At 41.0% G+C, this 22,945-nt stretch overlaps 1 protein-coding gene across 3 annotated transcripts in view; it reads left to right on the top strand.

Annotated features, from left to right (window-relative positions):
- PRKCA (protein kinase C alpha) overlaps positions 1-22,945 on the top strand; it is a 184,741-nt gene that overhangs the window by 68,587 nt on the left and 93,209 nt on the right. For all 3 annotated transcript variants that reach the window (XM_033138873.1, XM_033138874.1, XM_033138875.1), the window contains exon 3: positions 16,698-16,780. In XM_033138873.1, coding sequence (XP_032994764.1) covers positions 16,698-16,780 — 83 coding nt within the window. The remainder of the gene's footprint in view (positions 1-16,697; positions 16,781-22,945) is intronic.

Below are 22,945 nucleotides of genomic sequence, written 5' to 3'. Positions count from 1 at the left end.
TGTAGGCTTGTTACAAAAAGAATGAGCAACTCTCACCCTCTAGAGTAGGCATGGGAAGACTCTGTCCTCTGGGCCTAGTTAGGCCCAGCAGGCATCTTCATTTGGCCCACAAGCCCACAGCCTGCATCATCCCCGACATATGTCAAGTGAGTGCCATCACTTTGAAGTCCACCTGTAAGTCATTTGTTTTGAAACCACTGTCAATGGGGCTTCCAAGCTGATGTCTGTCAGCCACCATCAGTTTATTGGTGTTGAAAGGCATTACCCTTGAAGTCCATTTGTAGGTGGCTTCAATGCAAACATTTTGCAAAGGGATTTCAAAGTCAATGTCTCCTTGTGCCCATCAGCAGGTGGAGACAGTGAAGTCAGTTTCCAAGTGGTTTGTATTGAAGCTGTTTTTAAATGAACTTCAAACACGAGCTCCTTTCAAGTTGTCACCTGGCATTCTAATAGCATCAGGTGATTAACAGTCAGGTGACCGCTTTTCACATCCATTTTCCACACCTGCTCTACAGCCTGAATTAATTTGTGCTGCAAGAATTGCACCTAAGGGATTGATGTGACTTATTAACGATGCTTGCTTGGAGTCTGCTGCTATATTTCCTATTTATCTTTCTCTCTTAGTTATGAAAGCAACTATACATTTGAATGAACTTTTAATTCACATCATTCATAGTGAGGTTGACAGAAAGCCCTTTGCTTTCCAAGCCTCTCTATATTCCTTACTCTGTGAACAAACAACTAGAGCAAACATTGTGATTAGAGTGTTTGGAAAAGAAGAATAAGGAAACTTTAGATCCTTGTAGTTAAGGTTTCTCAGTTGTAGAGATAAGGCATGAAGACCAATCCTAGCTGGTCAATATTGACTTCTCAGGATACAATCCACTATCACACACAGGTCTGGGAAATATACCTTGGTGAATTACTTTGTGGTGTTTTTGTGTTTTTTCAAATGTTCCCTTGCAGTGTTTCAACTTGGCTGTTCCCCCTTGGGTATGCATTTGTACATCAGACTTGGGCAGCTGTTGCCACCTACATGCAAATGTGTGCGTGCGTGCGTGCGTGCGTGCTATTTTACAATTGTGAAGTTACTTATGAAGGAAATCAAACACAACCATCACGTTCTTCCTCTGCAGCTGTTGTCTGCTGTAGATGCATGACAGTTTCATTTCTGGCAGTTTCTGTATGGCAGATAGTCCACACACTGTTGAAGAACAAGTTTGTCCTTCTGAGAACTGTGTAGTTCCCATGATTCATGCATACTGTTTTCAAGCTGCTGCTACTGCTGAAAGTTGAAGGCTTTCGGAGTGTTGGAAGGGGTTAAGGAATAAGCTCTTGGAATGTACAGTTTTGGTTAGGAATGCTCTAGACATCTTGACCCTCATTACCTTTATGCGTTTGGGGGAGGTGGGGGAACTCTACCTTCTTGTATGGCTTGTACAACCCTAAATTAATGCTTGACGAACACTCAAAAATTTAACCATGGCATATGTTATCCAGCCAGCTAATTATCTCTTTTTTGGGAGCAAAGCCTTCTCTCCTTGCTGATTTGATTAACCAGCCGCAGCAGCAGCTGGCAGATCTGAATAGCCGAGTTGCAGTCAAGAAAGGTCAGAAGCGTAAACAATTCTCATGCTCAAAATGTTTTATTACTGAAAGGCTGTAGAACTGCTCGTGAAAGGGCAGAGTAGCAGTTCCCTGCTGCAAAAATACTGGGAGTAGCCTGAAGTCTGAAAAGTTGTACCTGATAGGTGCTAAGAAATGCCCACTGTTTTTATCTCAGAAGAAAGTTCAAAGCACAAAGCCTGCAGTATCATTCAGTGCAGTAAAACACCCACATTGCAACAACACAGAAAATTAAAAAGGAGATGAACAAAAATGAAATAGTGATAAATGAAAGAGTTAGTAGCTTTGGTGTGACCTTCTGTCAGATCTGACCCTAAGTGGTTCCCCTATCCAACAGTAGCTGCTCCTCTTCCCCTCTTTGAAGTAGGGATAAGGAAGTGAAGAGTGTGCAGGGCTCAGATCTTTCTAAACCATTTTGGGAAGCAGATACAGTGGAACCTCAGGTTGCAGACGTAATCCATGATGGAGGCACACCCACAACCCGCAGCGTTCGCATCCTGAAGCGCCGCGTCTGCTTCTGGTGCTTCTGCGCATGCGTAAAGTGTGATTTAGCGCTTCTGCGCATGCATGAGAGGCAAAACCCAGAAGTAACCCTTTCCGGTACTTCTGGGTTTCCCGTGGTCCGCAACCTGAAAAAAAGTAACCTGAAGCGTCCGTAACATGAGGTATGACTGTATAAGGCATGGAAGGGAGAGGGAGACCTGGGGAGCAAAGAGAGTAATGGTGGGAAAAGGACTATCACAGTGGCCCATTGGCAAAGCCAGGGACCAAAGATGATGGTGGAGATTTATCCTGAAGTCAGATAAATTTTCATTCAGGGCTGTTATGAGTTTAACATCTAGTTTTTTAAACTGTTGAGGCTGCGTATGGCTCCAGCGTTTCTGAAAGTGTGAAACCTCTACTAATAACAGGCTGGCCAAGAGGCAATTACATCGTGTTTGGCCTGTCCCGAAGAAAAATGCTGCATTGTACTCCCTATTCCCATGCTTCCTTCTTCCTAGCAATAAGTCTGTCATTTCCATGTGGAAAATATTTTGAAAGTGCAGCTTCCAAACCAACTGGAACAATGATTCAGCTGTGCCCAAAGGCTGCGTACACAGGAAGCTCTTTTTGCCTCACCCCTGCACCGGTGGTGGCAATGGCAAAACGTTCCCCTTGCTGTGTGTGAATCTCATCTGCCGTGTGAGGACGCAAGTATTTAACTCAGGGTGAAAATTAAAGTCCATCTCAAAAAGTTTACACTGGGTTACAAACTATATTTATCTGGTTTTCTTTTCTCACCTTAAGTATTCTGTAAGGCAAAAGGATGATGACTTTACCAAGAATGCCTAGTGGAATTCAAAGGGAACTGATACAAAAAGTACATCTGCCTAGAACATAGGGAAACAGAAATCTGTGTTATAACCAACTCAGGCCATTGGTCCACCTAGCTAAGTATTGCCCACATTGATTGGCAGCAGCTCTTCTGAATTCGAGACAGGATTTTGTCCTATTCCCTACCTGGAGATGCCAGGGACTGAACTCATTAAAATGCATGCAGTCCTTGTAATCCACATAGATTTCGAAAGGAGTGCCTTGCCTGTCGCAAACCATAAAGACTCTGGGAGTTCTTCTGCATTAGCTTTTTGCTTTTTGCATTGTTCCTATTATTCTTGAGGACATTTTCCCCAAACCATTGCATTACACCAGAAGGTATAGTGCTGTGGGATTTGCTTAAAAAGCAACAGCTTATTTGGAGATTCTATACCAGTGGTAGTGCAGGGGTTGGTTTTTTGTTTTTTGTTTTGGTATATAAATGTCTCACCTGGTTTTGAAGCGTGGTTGTACATGGTTGGTGATCCATTAATCCGGTGTCTTTGTATTTTCTGGTTCACGACCCAGCTTCTGTTTCTTACCTGCCTGTTCCTCTGACATTACATTTCCACATAGCTGTCATGAATTCTAGTTACCCTTCTTCCTTCTCTCAAATGAAAGTTTTTGCTGGTATGCACACATGCCCATTTTGAAAGAGAAAGAAACCCTTCACCTTCTCTGAAATAAATATATATGTATATAATTATAATGATTCCTGGGTGTTAGTGGAAAGGCTACCCCATTTCTAAGGTACTAGATTGTGTATAAGCAGCACTGAATATGCTTAGCACTAGTATGTCATTAATAGCGAAAACAAAACAAAAACACACACACCCCGCGTGCACATGTAGGTTACCGGAAGCGTGCTGAGCTGTTAATTTGCTGGATCCTCTTGTTTCTGTACAAGTAGGGGCAAATTTGGGAGTGCATGCTAGCTTCACACAACTGGAGGTAAGAATAAATTTTACTTTGTCCCATGAACAGGGTTGGCCCATGCATGAGGCTAGGTGAGGTGACCTCAGGCAGCAGCATCCACAGGTGCAGCAAATCTGGCCTGCAAGAAATGTATTGCTTGCTACAGTGATGGCTGCGGCATGCATACCCCTTGGAGGCTGGATCTCCCTCTTCCTCGGCAGCCTCCCCAGTGCCACCAGTATTGTAGCATCTCGGTGAATGGGAGGCATTGCTGGTCTCTTCCCATCTCCCTAGAGAGGGAAATGGTGGGGCTGCTCTCTGGGGTCTCATGCATGATTCAGAGTGGGCCCCTTTCTCCCCCCCCCCCAATGACAGCCTTTGATTGTCACTTCAACCTTCCCTGGAGAGAGGGGCATTTTGTGGATTGCCTCAGGTGCTGAAATGTCTTAGGCTGGTCCTGCCCATGACACCACATTCTGGAAGGGCAACATTATTTTTGGTAATAGAACCTGGGTATTCTGGGTATGTGTTTTGCTATGCAGAACTTGAGAAGATGTTGTGTTTGCGTGGACAGGCGGAGTCCCCCAAACCCCAGGCGACCCCTGAGCAGAATAATGACACAAGACAACGTGCTATGGGATTAAAATTGGCCACAACTTTATTAAGATTCAGATGTAGGGAGACCTTGGCTCAGGCACTGGGCTTATCCTTCCCAGTCCCCACCCGGGGATCTAAGAAACATCAGGGTTATCCAGAATGTGTGGGGATTGGGCTGGCTCTGGAGAACATATGTTCAAGCAGAGAGCCTGCCCCCTGTTCGCCGCCACTGGTGGGGGAGAGCAGTAACTGTGGCCCCTCCCCTTACCTGGCCAATCCCTTGGCAACACCTCCCCAGGCGGGATTGGGCAGTTAACTGAGGTAGGCAGAGACCCCAGGTATCCCTGCCTGAGGAAGGTGATGCCAGCCCGAACTACCATGAGTCGCACTGGAATCCAGGGGGCTGCGCACGACAACACAAACGTCGCCCCCCATTTGATGTGGGGAACGGTCATTGTGTTTGAGTGTGTTTGTGTGTGCAAGCACACCTCTCTCTATCCATATGGCCAGACTTCTTCATTGTTATTTTATTTCAATATTTTGGCTCGTGTTAATGATTGGCTACCAGTCTTTAATTGCGGGGCTCATAAAGAGCTGGCTCTTCAACTATAGGCTTGTGTGCTTTCTGACAATGAGTGGTGCCTTTCCAATATAATTAAAAAGTGGTGATTCCAAGATAGTAGTAGATTAGCCTACTGTAAAGTATCTAAAGGCCTCTGCATCAATCTGGTTAATGTCACGCAGAACATGGAAGATAGCTGTTAACAAATCAAATGCTGATTGTAAGTTGCTTAGCAATCTCATTCTCTTTGCAGATCCAGGAAATTGAATGACCAATTTTAAGTTTCACATCTGAAAATGGCCTTATTTGTCAGCTGATTTTTGTGCTTTGCATTGTTTGTGAAGCTAGCACAGGGCTTGGCCTGTTGTCTCACTCTGTCGTGAAGGAACTGGGACTAATTGAAGCGGCAACTATAGGAAATGATGCTTTCCCCCTACAACTTGAGAATAACTTATGCCACTTGGCCGGTATACATTTCATACAGATTAATAAGGTAATAATAATTGGACTCTGGAAATGCGAAGTGAAATTCTGCACAGTGCATTCTATTTTATTTGATGGGGTTTTCTTCACAAAAGTGTTGCTGTTTATTGAGGTAATAAGTTAAATGCATTTCAGGTGTCAACATGCCTTTCCGTTTTATTAACGCTCTGAATGAGCAAGTTAAACCCTATGTCATCTGCTTATGAGTATCTTTGAAAGAATAGAGATGGAAAAGGGGAGAGCTGGGGAGCCAGAAAGTCCCTCTGCCTTCTCCTCTCTCTCTTTTTTAACTTTTGCTTCCACGCTGCTTCTTGTTTTTCCTCCCACATCCATGCCTCCTCACCCTTTTGACTCCCAACAGCTAGCCAGCTTTCCTGAAGACATAGTAACACCATTTGGCTTACCTCATAGGCATCCAATGTGGTGCCCTCCAGATGTTGTTGAACTAAAACTCCCACCAGCCAATGGACAGGGATGATAGGAGTTGTAGTCTGGCAACATCTGGAGGGCACCATGATGGCTACTCCTGGCTTACCAGACTGACTGTAGGATTGCAGCACAAGTGGCTTGTAAAGGTTTTCGCACCATAACTGTGTATTGATTTTGTGAATTGGCCAGGTAACAAGTTTGATACCTTCATCTGATAAGGAGCTGATATTGGGATACAGTTGGGTTGGCTGTGTTTGGTTGTGCATTGGCTGCAGGTGGCTGTTCCCAGCCAGGAAAAGGCACCTACAGCCAGAGCAGCAAAATATAACCCCAGTGCAGAAGCTGCTGAGTGGAAGTTAAATGCTTCTCAGTTTGTTTGAGTGTGCCTCAAACATAACCAAGGAAACAAGCACCAGCAGTGCTTGAGAGTAGCCTCCCCTCTCGCAGCACATCTGCCAAAAGTAGGTTTCTTCTCTCTGATTTTTGGAGATCCACTGCTAGAGGGATTTTCTCTCTCCCCCCCCCCCTTTTTCTCTCAGCTAGGCAGAGCAGCACGAATTTCTATATACTGTATATATTAATGGGGACTCCATGAAATAGGTCCTATGTCATGATGTCCCATGAATAGGAATCGAGATTGAACTGGGCAGATGTTGGTGGATTGCTCATTTTTAATGAGAGTAAACACAACCAAGATCTGGAAATTGGTCCAGTAAATGCTTTTGTGTTTTTCTTAATCTGTTGATTAAATAGATTGCTTTGATATCAAACAGATTGTGTTTTGAACATCTCTGTTGGGGAGATCTGATCTTAAAACATACGTGTTCTGAATGACAAATAAATAGTGCAGTGCAAATCATTACTGTGTAATTGCAAAATACCTCTCTCTTGATTATCCCTCATCATGGCTTCCTTTTTCGCTTTTTGTTTTGTTACTATGGTTTTTCGGGGAAAAAGAGGTTTCTTTCTGCAGAGAAATACTTCGTTCAAACTTTAGGTCTAGAAATGATTGGGAGGGATTATAACATTTCTAATCAGAATTTAGATATGCTTATGTTTCCTCATTCAGTGGTTCCCAAAATTGCTGAGGGACTTGGCACACCTCTTAATGAGTTTTCCACTTGCCACAATTGTAATGCACTGTCCTAAATCTTATATGATTTTTAATTCATAGAATTGTAGGATTAGGAAGGGATCCCCAATGCCCATCTAGTCCAACCCCTTGCAATGCTGGAAACATAGCTAAAAAAATCCACCCAACCTTTGTTTAAAAACCAACTGTTTATAATCATCTGCTCTAGGACGTTTCCAGGTATTGATGCCAAACTGACAGGCTGGTAGTTGCCTGGATCTGCCCTCCCCCTTTTGAAGATGGGGACACCATTTGCCCACCTCCAGTCTGCAGTGACTTCATCTGTTCTCCAAGAATTATTAAAGATTATAGATGGAGGCTCTGATGTTAACACCTGCAAGTTCCTTTAGTACCCTTGGATGGAAACAGTTCATCAGGCATGGAGATTTGAATTCATTTAAAGTAGCTAGATGTTCCCTTGCCACCTCTTCTCCTATTTTGGGTTGCACCTCCCTCCCTTTCTGCACCATTTACTCTAGTATCACCAGGCTGGGTGCTGTTTTCCTTTTGGGAGAAGACAGAGACAACACAGGCATTGAGCAGTTCTTCTTTCTTTCTGTCTGTCACCCAATAGCATTTATTCACCTTCCTCACACTACTTCCTTGTTCTTCCTCTCGATTCAAACATAGTTTATTATTTTTAACCTCTCTTGCAAGCCTGAGCTCATTCCGAATTTTAGCTTTCTTATATATTGTATTCTACATATTCCGATTTGAATACCGTAGAAATAATAAATAAAAGAAGCAATAAACATAAAGTTAAAAATTCAATATGAATATTTCATGCAGTGGATGTGGTATCTCCCATCTTCAACCACAAATCCACAGACGTGCTGCAGACTGCCTGAATGAAGCTTGCAAACCACAGTTTGGCATCGCCTGTCGTAGCTGATACTTGTACAGTGGTACCTCTGGTTACGCACTTAATTCGTTCCGGAGGTCCGTTCTTAACCTGAAACTGTTCTTAACCTGAAGCACCACTTTAGCTAAGGGGGCCTCCCGCTGCTGCCGCGCCACCAGAGCACGATTTCTGTTCTTATCCTGAAGCAAAGTTCTATTCCTATTCCCCTTCCCTTTTTTCTGAAGAAACCCTTCTGGGTCCCTACATTAAAATTCCTCCCTGGTCTCCCCACTGGCCTAGCATGACTAACCTGGCCAGTTAGCCCTGGGGATCCCACTGATGTTTGTTTTTATGCTGTTTTTTAAGTTGTTTTAATCATTGTCTTATATTTGTTGTTAGCCGCCCTGAGCCCGGTCTTTGGATTCGGAAGGGCGGGTTAGAAATAAAAATGTATTATTATTATTATTATTAACCTGAAGCGTTATTTCTGGGTTAGAGGAGTATGTAACCTGAAGCGTATGTAACCTGAGGTACCACTGTATATTGCTTTAACTAGGTGGGTAGCCGTAGGTAACTGGAACATCTATGAAAATTTCTGTTTGATAACTCCTGGTGAGAAAAGGATGAGCCTGAAAGATAAATGACTTGCATTGTATTATAAATTGTACGATATCTTGTTCTCTTGTCCCCTTTTTAATAGTCTTTTTGTGCACTTCTGAAGCCTCGTCCCCATTATGTTTCCTCAAAAGTGTGTTTCACTTTGTCTGGTGGGACTTAACTCCCAGCTAAATCTGCATACAATCACAATCTTAAATTGTTTTCATTTTCTCCTAGCAAAATGTTAACGTTTCTCATCTTGGTTTAAAATGAAGATGTTTTTGGCATTTGAAATTCCCTTGTGTTTTTTCCTTTTTGGCATTCTCCTTTCCATGACTCAACTGCCGAACTATCATTTTCAAAAGATGGTTAGCCTGATGCAATCAAACCATTTTAGCAGCAACAGTACGAGCAGTGACTTGTGATGCTCCATGCAGTCTTCCCCTGGCAAGCATCACTTCTCCTACAAGAGAACCCCCCCCCCCCGCCCCTGGCATGTGTGCCAATGCCGTGGTTGGTGCTGATTCACTTTTGTGTAGGAGCCACACTTGTGAATGCAGATTCTTAGGCCTTGGCCTCAAATGTTCTGGAGTATGACAGGTTACCTGGGCTTGAACTTTGATGTTGCTCTTAGCGCATATTCGCATGTGTTGTCTATTTTTATGCTAACACTTTCCTGCTGGGTGACTCATAACCAGGGCTCCGCCCCCCCACCCAGCTGGAACTCACAGGAACTCAGTTCTAGCAATTCTCAGGGTGATGCCATTGCCAGTATAAGTTCAGCGTGAGTTCCGGCACCTCTTTTTCTAGAAAAATAGCACTGCCATTGTATTTGAGTGGCCCCTATCCCCAGCTGTATTCTGGAAGTACTAATTGGAAGAAGAGAAGGATACCTGGTGGTTTATAGCTGCTAGGACTCCAGGTGTCTGTACCATTGTGCAAGATGTTCTTCTCTGTAACTCTTTGCCATTCTTCCCCAATCACTAGCTTTCCTTTTCCTTCTGTGGGCAAGTGGGGCAGGGCACAAATGTTGAGCATTTTAATGGTGACTTGGCGTTCCCTTCAGCCTAGACAGGCGTAGGGGTGCGTTTGTGTATGTGTGTGAAAGAGATACTGTGATTGTCCAGCTGCTCTGACGCTAGCATGCTAACTTGACAAATCTTTCTGTCCATTCTCTTCCATGCCCTCTTTTCTAAGTCTTGTACAGTATTAGAAACCCAGATATATAAGAAATGCACCAAATGGCTCCTTAAACCAAGGTTACAGTTGCCAAAACGGAATGCCTAGTTGCCATTTTTTGGACCAGACATCTCAAAAGTGGTATTTTTCAATATGACTTTTTGGTTCCTGAAATCATTTTGTTCGTGCCAATAATATATAGCAAGATCTAATGACCTAATAACTATTGATATATAATTTTTGTACAGTTGTACCTCGGGTTACGTCCGCTTCAGCTTACGTATTTTCGGGTTACGTACTCCGGAACCCAGAAGTGTTTTTCGCCGTGTGGACACTTCTGCACATGTCCATGCGGTCTGCGCATGCACAGAAGCGGTCTGCACATGCGCAGAAGCACAATAACACGCTTTGTACATGCACAAAATGGACGCTCGGGTTACATACTTTTTGGGGTGCAAACGGCACCCCGGAACGGATTGGGTACATAACCCGAGGTACCACTGTACTGTGTATTTTCGGCCTATGGACTACAATAAATCTCTCTCTGTGTTACCGTGTTTCTCCTAAAATAAGACACCGTCTTATATTTTTTTTGCTCAACAAAACACAGTATGGCTTATTTTCAGGGGATGTCTTATTTTAACCGCGTCGCATCGGTACGCTGCATAGCCACGCCTCCCCAGGCTGTTTTAATGGGAGGTACCACGTCACTATGGCTTATTTTCGGGGTATGGCTTATTTTTGGGGAACGGCTTATATTTCACAAATGCATAGAAATCCTGCTGTGGCTTATTTTATGGCTATGTCTTATTTTAGGAGAAACAGGGTATTAGAAAACCCAATAAAATTATATACAAAAAAGAGAGAATTATACAGGACATGTTGCTACTGTGTGAAAACAGTCAAGATCCAAGGATCCCCAGGCATGCACCTCCAGATGGTGGAGACGTCAGGTGACATTCTGGTGCCCAGGCATCTTCACTTGGTCACAAGTGGCTGATGGCCAGGTGCACCTGAAGCATGGCAAGTTTTGAATGCTGGTCTTGTGCTGTATAGGCTCCTGGTATAAATGGCTTGTAGCGGTAAAGTTCTGTAGATGTAATGTAGTGGCGAGATCTGTTGTGCCAGCATAAGGAGAGGAATGTGTGACCATATGCCAGTCATGCTCTTTCTAGCAGAGGATAGAACTGAGGCCAGAAAAAGAACCGAAGGTATCAGAAATGTCAGATTAAGTTACAAAAGTATGATGCAGAGGTTTGAGCAAGCCTATGCTAGTCAAATCTGCCTCTTCCACCCTAGGTGAACTTTTGCTTTCACGTCAGGCTGAAACCTCTTAAATTCCCACTGTTCTGTGCAAGGTGAAACCTATTGGCTGCTAAATTAATCTGCGGATTTCTGGTGTTAATGGTTTTTGTACATCAACACATCAAACATTTGAGATGGCAAAGATCTGAGAACAAATCGTATGCTTGATATATTTCAGATAAATCTCCCGCTAGGTATTCCTTGGTATTAAATAAAAAATTGTGTAATGTGCTTTCACAAATATTTATTAATCCCAGAAAAATGCTGGCTTCCTCTGTGCAAAACCAAACCAAACCAAACCAAACCTTACGTAGGAGGTAGATGTGATGTTTACTATATAGAACTTTAAAATAGTAATAATACTATTAATTACAATTAAGATTAATAATGTAATACACCACTATTACTATTACTACTGCTGCTACTGGTGCTCATTAAGTGAGAATGTATTTTTTTCCAGTGTATACGCCTGTTCCTGAAATCTACTGTTAGGGTTGTATCCAGAGCTTTCACTTCCTCTCTCCCACAGCCCCTTGTGAACCGTCAAAAGTCTGCTGCAGAGGTTTGATGGGCCCTCTATAGCAGATTTTGTGGGATCAGGAAGAATAGAGGAAGGATAAGTCCCATTGTGCAAGCAGATCCTCACCCATGCAGCTTTGGATACAACCCTTAGTTTTAATGCTTGGATCCCTTTAAAGCAGGATAAATGAAACTGAATATATTAGGTAGTGGAAGCTTTCAAGATACTTGATGCTCTTTGACAGTGTATCATTTTAATATGTTTTAATTGGCAAAATGATGTACTAATGCTGTAAGCAGACTCCCTGTTTGGCTTCGGGGTAATTCATATAACCTTTTTGACCTAGGATAGCTCAGTTGGTAGAGCATGGAACTCTTAATCTCAGGGTTGTGGGTTTGAGTCCCACGTCGGGCAAAAGATTTCTGCCTTGCAGGGGGTTGGACTAGATGACCCTTGTGGTCCCTTCCAACTCTACAATTCTATGACTTTCTAGGCTGTCCCTCCAGTGTCCTTTATTATTACTTATTATTTATTAAATTTCTGTACAGCCCATCATCAGAGGATCTCAGGGTTGTTTACAATATAAAAAACACAAAAATACACACCATAGTAACCAACGAAAACAGAACCCCCCTATAGTTTAAAAAGCTATAGATTGTTTAATTAGCTAAAGGCATGGGAGAAGACGAATGTCTTTTTACAGGTTACTGGTTGGATACTGCATGGGGTGTATGAATAACTGTGGAGTCACACAGTGTGGTCAGGCGTTCTTGTTGCTGTGAGAACATTTGTTATCCATATCCATATCCCTACCAGTGTTTGCCTTGTGCTTGTGTTTTTCATCCCTGCTGTTTTCTCTGTAGAATACAATATTTTGGCCTCCCTCGGGGTGGCTTTACATGTGCTTTTGACAAGGACGGGTGCCTTCTGATGAGTGACACAATCCACTAGAGATCCATGGAAACAAAACATGAATTGCTGATACATGAATTTCATCTTGTTGAATAGGGTTTTTTGGTGTGTTTTTTTCTGTAGAGCAAGAATTTAAGAGTGGCTTTAGAATTCTTGTAGCTTCTTTCTATATTATATTTTAGACTTCAGTGGGTATTGAAATGCTGGCTGAAGACTGTCAACCAAGGGAGGCACTAAATTGAAATCCTCACTCAGCTATAATGCTTAATTGTGTAGCCTTGCACTAACTAGTCAGTTTCAGCAATGCCTACCTCACAAGCTTATTGTGAACAGAAGACGGTATAACTACATGCACCGTATTTTTCGCTCCATAGGGCGCACCGGACCATAGGGCACACCTTGATTTTAGAGGAAGAAACAAGGGGAAAAAATATTTTTCTGGTTTTCCTCCTCTAAAAGCCCTGTTTTTTTGAGGATCAGCTAAAAGTTTTGCAGTTTTTTGTTTTTTTTTTTTGCAAAGGGGGAAAAGCAAAGCTCCTTTTGCAAAGGGGGAAAAGCAAAGAGGAAAAGCCCCATTTTTATGGGGTTCAACTCACATTTCTGCAGCTTCTAAAGGAAAGGGAGCCTTTTCTACAGTTTCCAGACAGATAATCTAATCAGCCAGTCACATGTCCCTGGGGAAACAAACAACCTCCCTCTGCAGCACATTCAACAATGGAGGCCTGGGCAAGGGGGCAGGGCTGAAAGGGAGCCGGGACTCTTATCTCTCTCCCGATCTCTTGCTGATCAGCTGCTGAGCAGGGTCCTTTCAACACCCCCTTTTCTCTTTGTAAAATAAAAAGCATGATCCTCTTTTGGCCCCTGGGCAATTCAGCTCCAGGGACCACCACTCGCTCCATAAGACGCACAGATATTTCCCCTTACTTTTCAAGAGGGGAAAAGTGCGTCTTATGGAGCGAAAAATACGGTATGTAGCCCCTGGTTCTTTGAGATAACATAGGGGCAGATGTGCATATTCACGTCAGTAAAGCTGATCTCATCAGTAAGGTTATATCTGTGCTGCCAAATTGACCATGCACCCTGGTTAATTGGTCTCTCTCCGTTTACTTAATCTCAAATCTTGCACTCAATTGATCATAAGAGGGTCATAGGAGAGCCATCGTTTTCATTAGCTATCTCACTTCGTAAAGGAAGTGGCATTTTGAATTATGCATTTGAAAAGTGAGTTTCAGAAACAAAGCCGTTAAATGATGGATTTGACATTTATATAGGTTCCAGTACTGGGAAAAGAAGTACGGTAGTGATCAGTAGTGATTTCAGCCTGCTTTAAAAGCCCCCCCCCCCATTCACAACACTTTCCCACATGAAACATTGAGATAATCAAAGGTTTTTGAGACTGTGCATTTAGATTTTTCTTTTGCCTTCCTTAGGAAACAGTCTTTCAGTGCTGGCATCCTACCTTAGTTGCCTCATGTGTTCTTCCACTCATTTTATACAGATGTGGTTGGAGTTGAGAAAGAGGTTTTTAAAAGAGCGTATTTCAACAACCTGGAATGCAAGTGATTGTGTTGCAGCTTTCTGATTAAAGATGGTTGTCCCTATTTCTAGTAAAGTCTAAACCAGGCTTCCTCAACCTCGGCCCTCCAGATGTTTTTGGCCCACAACTCCCATGATCCCTAGCTAGCAGGACCAGTGGTCAGGGGTGATGGGAATTATAGTCTCAAAACATCTGGAGGGCCGAGGTTGAGGAAGCCTGTTCTAAATCCTTCCCACACCAGAATTCACAAAATAATGCCCAGACTCTGTTTTCCTCCTCTCAAATAAGGTCACCCTTCCTCATAGATCAGAGGTGGCTTACCTGTCATATGTTGAAGGACTCTAACTCCCAACAACCTCATCTGGCATAATCGGCTGTCAGGTTTGATAGAAATTGGAAGACAATATCTGGCTGGCAAAAGGTTCTCTACCTAGATCCTCACTTTATCTTTCAGGAAGTCATTGTCATCAAAAGTTTTTTTTTAATATATAAAAAAAGAAAAATATGGAGAGAAATGAGAGGAGAGAGATGCATAAGCAGTGACCCAGGACCTGTTTTTGCTCTGACCCCCATCCACATTGTGCACGGTGTTCCATGTAGTACATTTCCCCCCCTTGGTACAATAAGTCACCATATATTTCAGCTTTAAGGTGACCTTGAATGTTAAAATGACATTAGGCCAGTTCTTGAATAGAAAAGTATTCTTTGCATTTCTAGGAAGGTGCTACCATTTTATGGAGCCTTAAGTTACAATCCTGTGCAGTTAAACTGAGACAAGGGATGTGTATCTTGCTTTCTGCGTGCCTGACTGAGTCCAGATTTGAAAGCTCGTAGAAATGACTCGTGCAGAATGCAACAAGTGGCCCTAGAAACTGTAATTTTGCCGCATCTTTGAATTGGGAGTGATTGAGCAACCAAAATCTGATGCAGCACACCTCCGATCAAATCCTATTGAAAAGGAAGTATGAGACCAGAGCAAAGAGTCTGTCAGCATAATTTCAGAAGACAACTTTTCCTATGTAGATGTTTCCTTTGGTCTCCCAAGAACCTTATTTAATTGTTTGTTGTGATGCACTAGCCATTTCTTTTATATATATATAAAAAATTGTCCAGTAGCATCTTAGAGACCAACTAAGTTTGTTCTGGGTATAAGCTTTCGTGTGCATGAAAAAGTGTCCATGCACACGAAAGCTTATACCCAGAACAAAGTTGTTCTCTAAGGTGCTACTGGACAATTTTTATTTTTATTTATTTAGACTGCGTCAGACCAACACGGTTACCTACCTGAATCTAGAATCATTTCTTTTATGTGACAGTTCAGGTTTAGAATTAATGTAGATATAACAGTCGCTGCAACAGGGCTCCATAGGCCAAGGCTGATCTTAAGCCTTTAGCTAGAGCAATAAACTTAGGAACTGAACTACAGTTGTTTTACAATCCACCATCCTGTTCTGACAGGTGTCTATGGGAAGCCTGTAAGCAGGACCTGAGTGCAACAGCACACTCTCCCCTCCTGTGATTTCAAATAACTGGTATTTAGAAGCCTACTACCCCTGACAGTATGATAGAGAACATAGCCATCAGGATTAGGAGCCATTGATGGCCTTTTGATGATGGTTTTCTACATGCTAAGCAACTAATACCCAAGGTTAACATTTGGCCATGTTGCCTTTCTATCATCACAACAGCAATGTTTTTCAATAGTTAGATATGCACCAGTAGTATGTTAACATGTTATTCAATTACCTTTAAGGATAGAGCCCACCCTAACTTAAGGTTTTGCGGAACGCATCCTGATGTCATGAATGTAATTTTATCAATTTCCCCTTATTTGCCAAGAGCATTGGAGAATTGCCAGTACAGTGGTACCTCGCTAGACGAATGCCTCGCTAGACGAAAAACTCGCTAGACGAAAGGCATTCGCTAACGGAAGGCTGTCTCGCAACACGAATTTTTCAATGGGCTTGCCTTGCAAGACAAAATATTTCCGTGATTTTTTTTCCAAACTGCTATTCCCCCGTTGGTGCCTCGCAAGACGAAATTTTCGCTAGATGACAGCACTCGCAGAACGAATTAATTTCGTCTTGCAAGGCACCACTGTAATTGATTTATGTCTATCCTGCCTTTTTACCAAGGTACACAAGAGAGCTTCCAACTTGCACAGAGCAAATGTATAAAGTCCTGCTAAAACAATAAAGCACAGCTAAAGTAACTAAGTAGCGTGCACTTTTTATAGATATAGCAAAATTGTATCAGAAATAAAAATTCTCCAAAAAACCCTATCAAATAAATGCTTCTTTTTCATCCGCTGTTAAAGAATGTGGGATACTGTTGCCTGCATGAAAAGTGGCAACTGTAAAATCTCGGGCAAAATAACAATGGGGAACTACTCTGTCTTGTATCTTAATGGGCAAAGAGTTAAATGTTTTCGAGTCCTTTGATTGTTTTGACCACATCTTATGTTAAAAAAACAAGAAGCAAAATTAGATGCACTGTCATTTTACAGTATGTGGACATCGTGTGTTAGAAGCAATTGCCTGTGCTGAAAGAATGCCGTGTTTCTTGAAGACTTGAGAATTAAAATTTCCATGATTTGAATGTCTATCAACACTATTCACAAGGCAGCTTATTTCAATTCACTTCAGTAGATTGTCGGTAAACTTGTTAACAAATCTGCAATTGCTTGAATGTTTTTTCTTCTTTTCCTAGTTTGCTGCTTTGTGGTTCACAAGAGGTGCCATGAATTCGTTACCTTTTCTTGTCCCGGGGCAGACAAGGGGCCGGACACGGATGTAAGTACACTGTACTTTGCTGTTTGATCTGTGTTGGTTCATTGCTCTGTTGATGCGTTTTGTTGATCCACGGATGGTAGATATTGGCAGCTTAGAGATCAGTTAATATGTTCTTAAATAGGTTGTACTTATTAAGTTTCTTCTGTCGCAGTATGTCTTCTGCACGATCACAGGCAATTACAACTATGAAGCCAATGAGAGACAAATAAGAGAAAAGGAGAGTTGTGAAGCAAAAATAAATAAATAAAAAAGGGAAGGAGCGAACAGATGAAATACAACATATATTATAAAGTCACTTTTATTAATATTGAGAGCAAGTTATAGTCAGCTGTTAGCCATGTCAAACTTCATACTGTTGCACTATTGCATATTTCCAATAATGTGAAACACTATATTCTGCATTCATTCAGAGCCACTATTATTATTATTATTATTATTATTATTATTATTATTATTATTATTATTATTATTTAGCCAGTCACTGACTTCAGGTAGACGCTGTAGTGTTCATTGATTTCACAATTTTCTTTTTCTTTTTTAAATTAAATTTATTTACTTTATTACATCTATACAAAAGAAAAAAGAACATTGAATAAAAAAACAAACAAACAATAACCAAAGAATAGCAATGTTAAAAGATTCCATGTTAAATTCTTCCTAAAAAACCACAAAATGCATTCAGTTAATGCCTTCCTATATTCCCAAATAATTCAGTTGTAAATAATGCAAAACAAAACAAAACATAACATCCAATTCCATATTCATATAAATCAATTCTACTAACCTTTAGTAATACTTCTTTCTTCCTTTTTTCTGTCCATACTTGTCTATTTCTACTATCTGTTACTTCCCCTTCCCTTACGGCTTCCACTTGTCTTCATCCCAGGTTGTCAGTCTATCTCTTCCAGTTTACTACTTTGGTACTCTTGTGTAATCCTTCTATTTTATTTTCTTGTATTTTCCTTACTAACTTTAGCTCCCAATACAGAGTGCTTAGAAATGGAGCCAGCATTTCACAGTGGGGCATTGCTTTTTCAGGTAGTCTCCAAATTTCCCCCAATCTTGTTGGAATTTTTGGTCACTACTTCCTCTGATTTTATCAGTTAATTTAGCCAGGTCTATATAATAGAGCAAGTTATAGTCAGCTGTTAGCCATGTCAAACTTCAAACTGCTGCACTATTGCATATTTCCATAATGTGAAACACTATATTCTTCATTCATTCTGAGCCACTATTATTATTATTATTATTATTATTATTATTATTATTATTATTTAAGCCAGTCACTGACTTCAGGTAGACGCTGTAGTGTTCATTGATTTCACAATTTTGTTTTTCAGTGGGGAATAGAAGGTTGATTAACCTCTGTACATCTGACTCTGGAGCTTACACAACAATTTTGATAGCCTATCTGTTAGAGTAAATGTATCTGACCTGAGGCGTTCGGGCTTTTCAATCCAGATTTCAGTTCTGCAATGCACTCAGTCCTAAATCTGTTCCATCCTGTTTTCTGCAAAAAAATTCTAAACAATACACAATTATTATTATTATTATTATTATTATTATTTTAAAATACACAAGTATTATGCACACTGCTGTACACAGTTTCTCAAAACCTTGCATTTTGTATGCAATTCCCCCAAATCTGCATTCTTACGCTTTCCTAAGCATTGCCCTATTTTTGTACATTTTGTGTGTGTGTGTGTGTGTGTGTGTGTAAAATACATTTTTGGATGCAATTTTTAACAAAACCCTCATTGCAAAATTTAGGAAAGTGTGCAATCTGGTTGCGAACTGTGTTCCATTTTGCGTCCATTTCTCTATCTTATCTATCTAATCTTTGTGTCTAAGTCTTGGAACTGCAGGTTAGGTCAGTTTGCTTTAAAAAATGGACTGAATTTTTCATCCCTAGCTTGCAGCATGGGTTGATGCTTCCTTAGGACCAGAATCAACTTTGCCTGATTCATGCTGCAGGATGGAGGGTTGCCTATGTAAATACCCCCCCCCCCACCTAACAAGAGCTTCTGGAGAAAAACCAATTACCATGTCAGAGAGGGGAGCTGTATATTCTTTTCCTGTTTGTATGATGTATTTTTGTGCAATAGCATTCATACATACAGGGGCATAGCAAGGGGGGCGTAGGGGGTGGGCCGCCCCTCGTTCCATAATGGAGAGGGTGACAAATTATCAAGGAACAATTACTGCCCTACTAGGGCTGTTCCTATTTTTATTTTTATTTTGGAAATGCCTGCTCCAAAGGTCTTATCTTACTATACTAGGGATTATATAGCTATATATGAAATTTCATGCATAGCAGTTAATATCTTGACCCTCCTCCTCTAAAATAGCTGTTTACTTGGCTGTTTTCCTATGTCGTGAAGGCTGAAATTTCAATTCAGTGCAGCACTTACTGTTCCCAACCCTAACCCTGTGGAAAGCCATCTAATTAGACTTTAATTTGATTTTGAGATGTTTTTAAGGAGGTAATTTAATTATTGTTCGATTTTATACCAATGTTATGTATCTGATGTTAGCCACCCTGAGCCCGACTTCGGCCAGGGAGGGCGGGATATAAATAAAAGTTTATTATTATTATTATTATTACTTGTTATTATTCTTTTGTAAGAAGATATGAAATAACGTAAAAACCATTTTTGCAGGGGGGAAATCAATGGGGGAACCGTTGTGGTAGGGGCCATTTTGTTTTGCCTGTCTGGATTGGATTGCATGGTTAGAGTGTCTTTGATAACCACATGCTTCTAGAGAACTAAGGTTCCTCTGTGTGTTTAGTAATTACCTTTTGTTTTTATTTTATTTAAACAAAGTGCAGACATATATTTGATTTCAAAATGAAGACAGGCTAAGGATGGGACAACAATTTGCTGCTCATAATGATATCCATTGCATCCGTTATATAATGTTGAGATCTTCTTTTTAAAATACCCTAGTAGTGTTAATTGTTTCATTACTTTCTGACTTTTATTTTATTTTATTATTTTCTGCTGTCATTCTAAGGTGTCCTGGGGATTTATTGGAAAGGCCTGGTGAAAATAATCTCTAATAATTGAATAGATGTGTGGCTTCTGAAGCTGTTTTCAAACTGCATCTCCTCACTCGGCAATACGCTTTTGAAGCATTAGAGTTTCAGAAGCAGTTTAAAATAATGTGAGGACTGCTATATCAACACTCATATCTCAAGAGGTCCTCTGGATCCTGGCTAAAGAGATTTTGGTATTCTGATATATTTTTCTGGGATGACTTTATAAAGCTCCCTTGTGTGAATGAGTTGAAATGGTAAAAAATAGACCTAAAATTAAGCACACTATTTTATATTTTCTGTTCAAAAGTGCCTTTTGGCAAGTAGTTTCATTACAGGACACTCTTTGTAGAAGTTACAAAGATAATCTTAGATACATTTGTTGAAATTGAAATGCCATGGAAAAGGAGGGTGGATAAATGTATACTACATATATAATTTTAGCTCAGCTGCAGTTAGTAGAATGACTCCAATCTCCTCAGCAATTCATTACTGTAGTCTTCAAGTTGTGAATTGGATCAACTGATTACTTCCCATTGTAAGGGATGCTATGTCCTATATAATTCTGTCCTAAGAAATGGTATTTATAACTGAAAGACACATTTAAAACTGATCATTTCAATCCCCTTCAACAGACTTCTGATGAATAAAGACTAGAAAGAACCATTTGCCCTTTGGAAATTAGAGAGACTAGCTATTTCTCAACTATTTTTTTTAAAATGGAAATGACTTTTTATTAGAAAACACAGAGGAGTATAGCTATGTACAACCAGAACTCTTCATACTGTTGGAGATAATGTTGGCTTGCCAGGTTTTCTCTCCAGTTCTTGAACACTCATACCTTTTGTCACCAGTTTTTCAACTGAAAACTAGCAGGGACATTTCTTTCATGCCAGTAGCTGGATGGTTGGCATGTGAAATGCAATGTTGGAATGGATGCAACACCAGTACATCCATTCCACCATTTTTCCATCCCCAGGAAGTGTATATTTCATATGCACGGCATATCAAATATACTTCAAATATACATATGTTTACAGTTTTCACTGCTCTCATTTTGGTTCTCAGAATTTAAAGAATGCATGGGAATTGTGTGCTACTGGATTGTCATGCCTATTTACATGTAACAATAATAATTATCTCCAATTAAACTACACTAAGTATGCTTTATTAGATTTACCGGTAGTTTCCTTAATCAAATACTTCACTTCAAACACTTTTTGAAATATCGTAAAATTAGCACTGTATACTTAAAAAAAAAGTTCCATTCTTTAAATATAATATAAAACCAGATCTCCATGTAGGACAGCAAAAATGCTTCTCGAAATTCCCCCCAGAAAACTTATGTTACATGTGGTGTGGCAAGTCATTAGCTTCCCTCACCGTTGCAGCAGAGTCAGTGATGTCACACACCTTGATGTAGCTTCTGTCACAGAGATTCACTTATGTCACAAATATTGTTTCTTAGAGGGTTGTGATGGCATGCTGAAGATGACTACAACCATGAGGAAAGCTTTCACAAGTGGCTTGCCTCCACATAGTTCCATTTCAAGTGCATATTTCCATATTCATATTTTCCATCAAGAATTGGCCCCGATGGGAATTCTGTCATGGACCAGTTCATGTCTCATAAGCATTTGTTTTGAAATCATAGCCACATCTTTCCCCCTTGACATTTTAAATTAGTAGTTCTGTATGCAAACTCTTTCCAGTTTTAAAGTTGGGGCTTTGCAAAGCGACTCTAAAATTTGCCTCAGTTCCTTTTTAAATAGCATTTAAAGAATTTGTTGTTGTTGTTTCATAAAGTTATAAAAAAGGCATCGTGCAGTTGATTAATTTTATAGCTGATTAAAGGGGTGGGGGTGGGGGGAATCCTGAACGTACCTTCATGTGAGCCATACTGCAATCTGCTGTGGTCCTAGATTTTAGAGAATTTCTATCTCCTCTGCTAAAACGTATCAATGGCTCATCTTGTATACTAATGTCATATGAGTATTTGTGCATATATTTAGCACTGTATACGTAAGGACTATGACTAGATACAATTTATATGGAATTCCTAGAACATCAGTTGTTGGCTTTATTGAATCCTGTTGAAGATCAAATGGATATTTTGCAACTGTGGAATGAGCCCAGGGGTTGCATACCGCTTTCCCTGTCCTTCTCAGGCCCAGCCATGAGGAAGAGACTGGAAGCTTCCACTTTTGGTTTCAATTAACCACAATTTAGTACATTATTGCATCTGTAAAAAAGGTAAAGGGACCCCTGACCATTAGGTCCAGTCGTGGATGACTCTGGGGTTGCGGTGCTCATCTCGTGTTACTGGCCGAGGGAGCCGGCACACAGCTTCCAGGTCATGTGGCCAGCATGACCAAGCTGCTTCTGGCAAACCAGAGCAGCGCACGGAAACGCTGTTCACCTTCCCACCGCAGCGGTACCTATTTATCTACTTGCACTTTGACGTGCTTTCAAACTGCTAGGTTGGCAGGAGCAGGGACTGAGCAACGGGAGCTCACCCCGTTGCGGGGATTCGAACCGCCGACCTTCTGATCGGCAAGCCCTAGGCTCTGTGGCTCAACCCACAGCGCCACCCACTTCCCACTGCATCTGTAGTTAGTGTTAAAGCTTGTTGAAACAAGCCTGTTTCTTAACCCGTGGTTTGAAGTTGGCTTTTTCCAAAGAAAGCATTCTTAAGATATGTCAGAGTATACTTGGTTCATCAAAAAGAGCAAATGTGATTAATCAAATGCTTTTTTACTCAAGTTTCACACTCTTGGGGGGGGGGTACAAATCAGCCCTAGACTTGCTTAGGCTTTTTTCTGTCATGATAAACAATGCATTGCTTCCAAAGCAGCCTGACAGATTCAGAAATTGTTCGTTTTCCCCTCAAGGCACTTGTACAAACTCAAGTTATATGATTTACACAGCCAAATATTTTAATGTCACCATGCAATAAGAATAAATGAAGCAGAAAGAGCTGAGAATGACTGCTTTTACTTAGCAAAATTTGTGACTTTGTGGGAAATGGGAAATGCACTTATTTATGTATGCTAATTTATGCATGTATTTGTTTCTGGGTACCATCAACAATAAAGAGAATATAATGTCTGTGCCTATTTCCCTCCACT

This window comes from Lacerta agilis, chromosome 2 (genome assembly GCF_009819535.1).
Source record: "Lacerta agilis isolate rLacAgi1 chromosome 2, rLacAgi1.pri, whole genome shotgun sequence".
Lineage (NCBI taxonomy): Eukaryota > Metazoa > Chordata > Lepidosauria > Squamata > Lacertidae > Lacerta > Lacerta agilis.
This window is presented reverse-complemented; position numbering and strand designations above follow the sequence as displayed.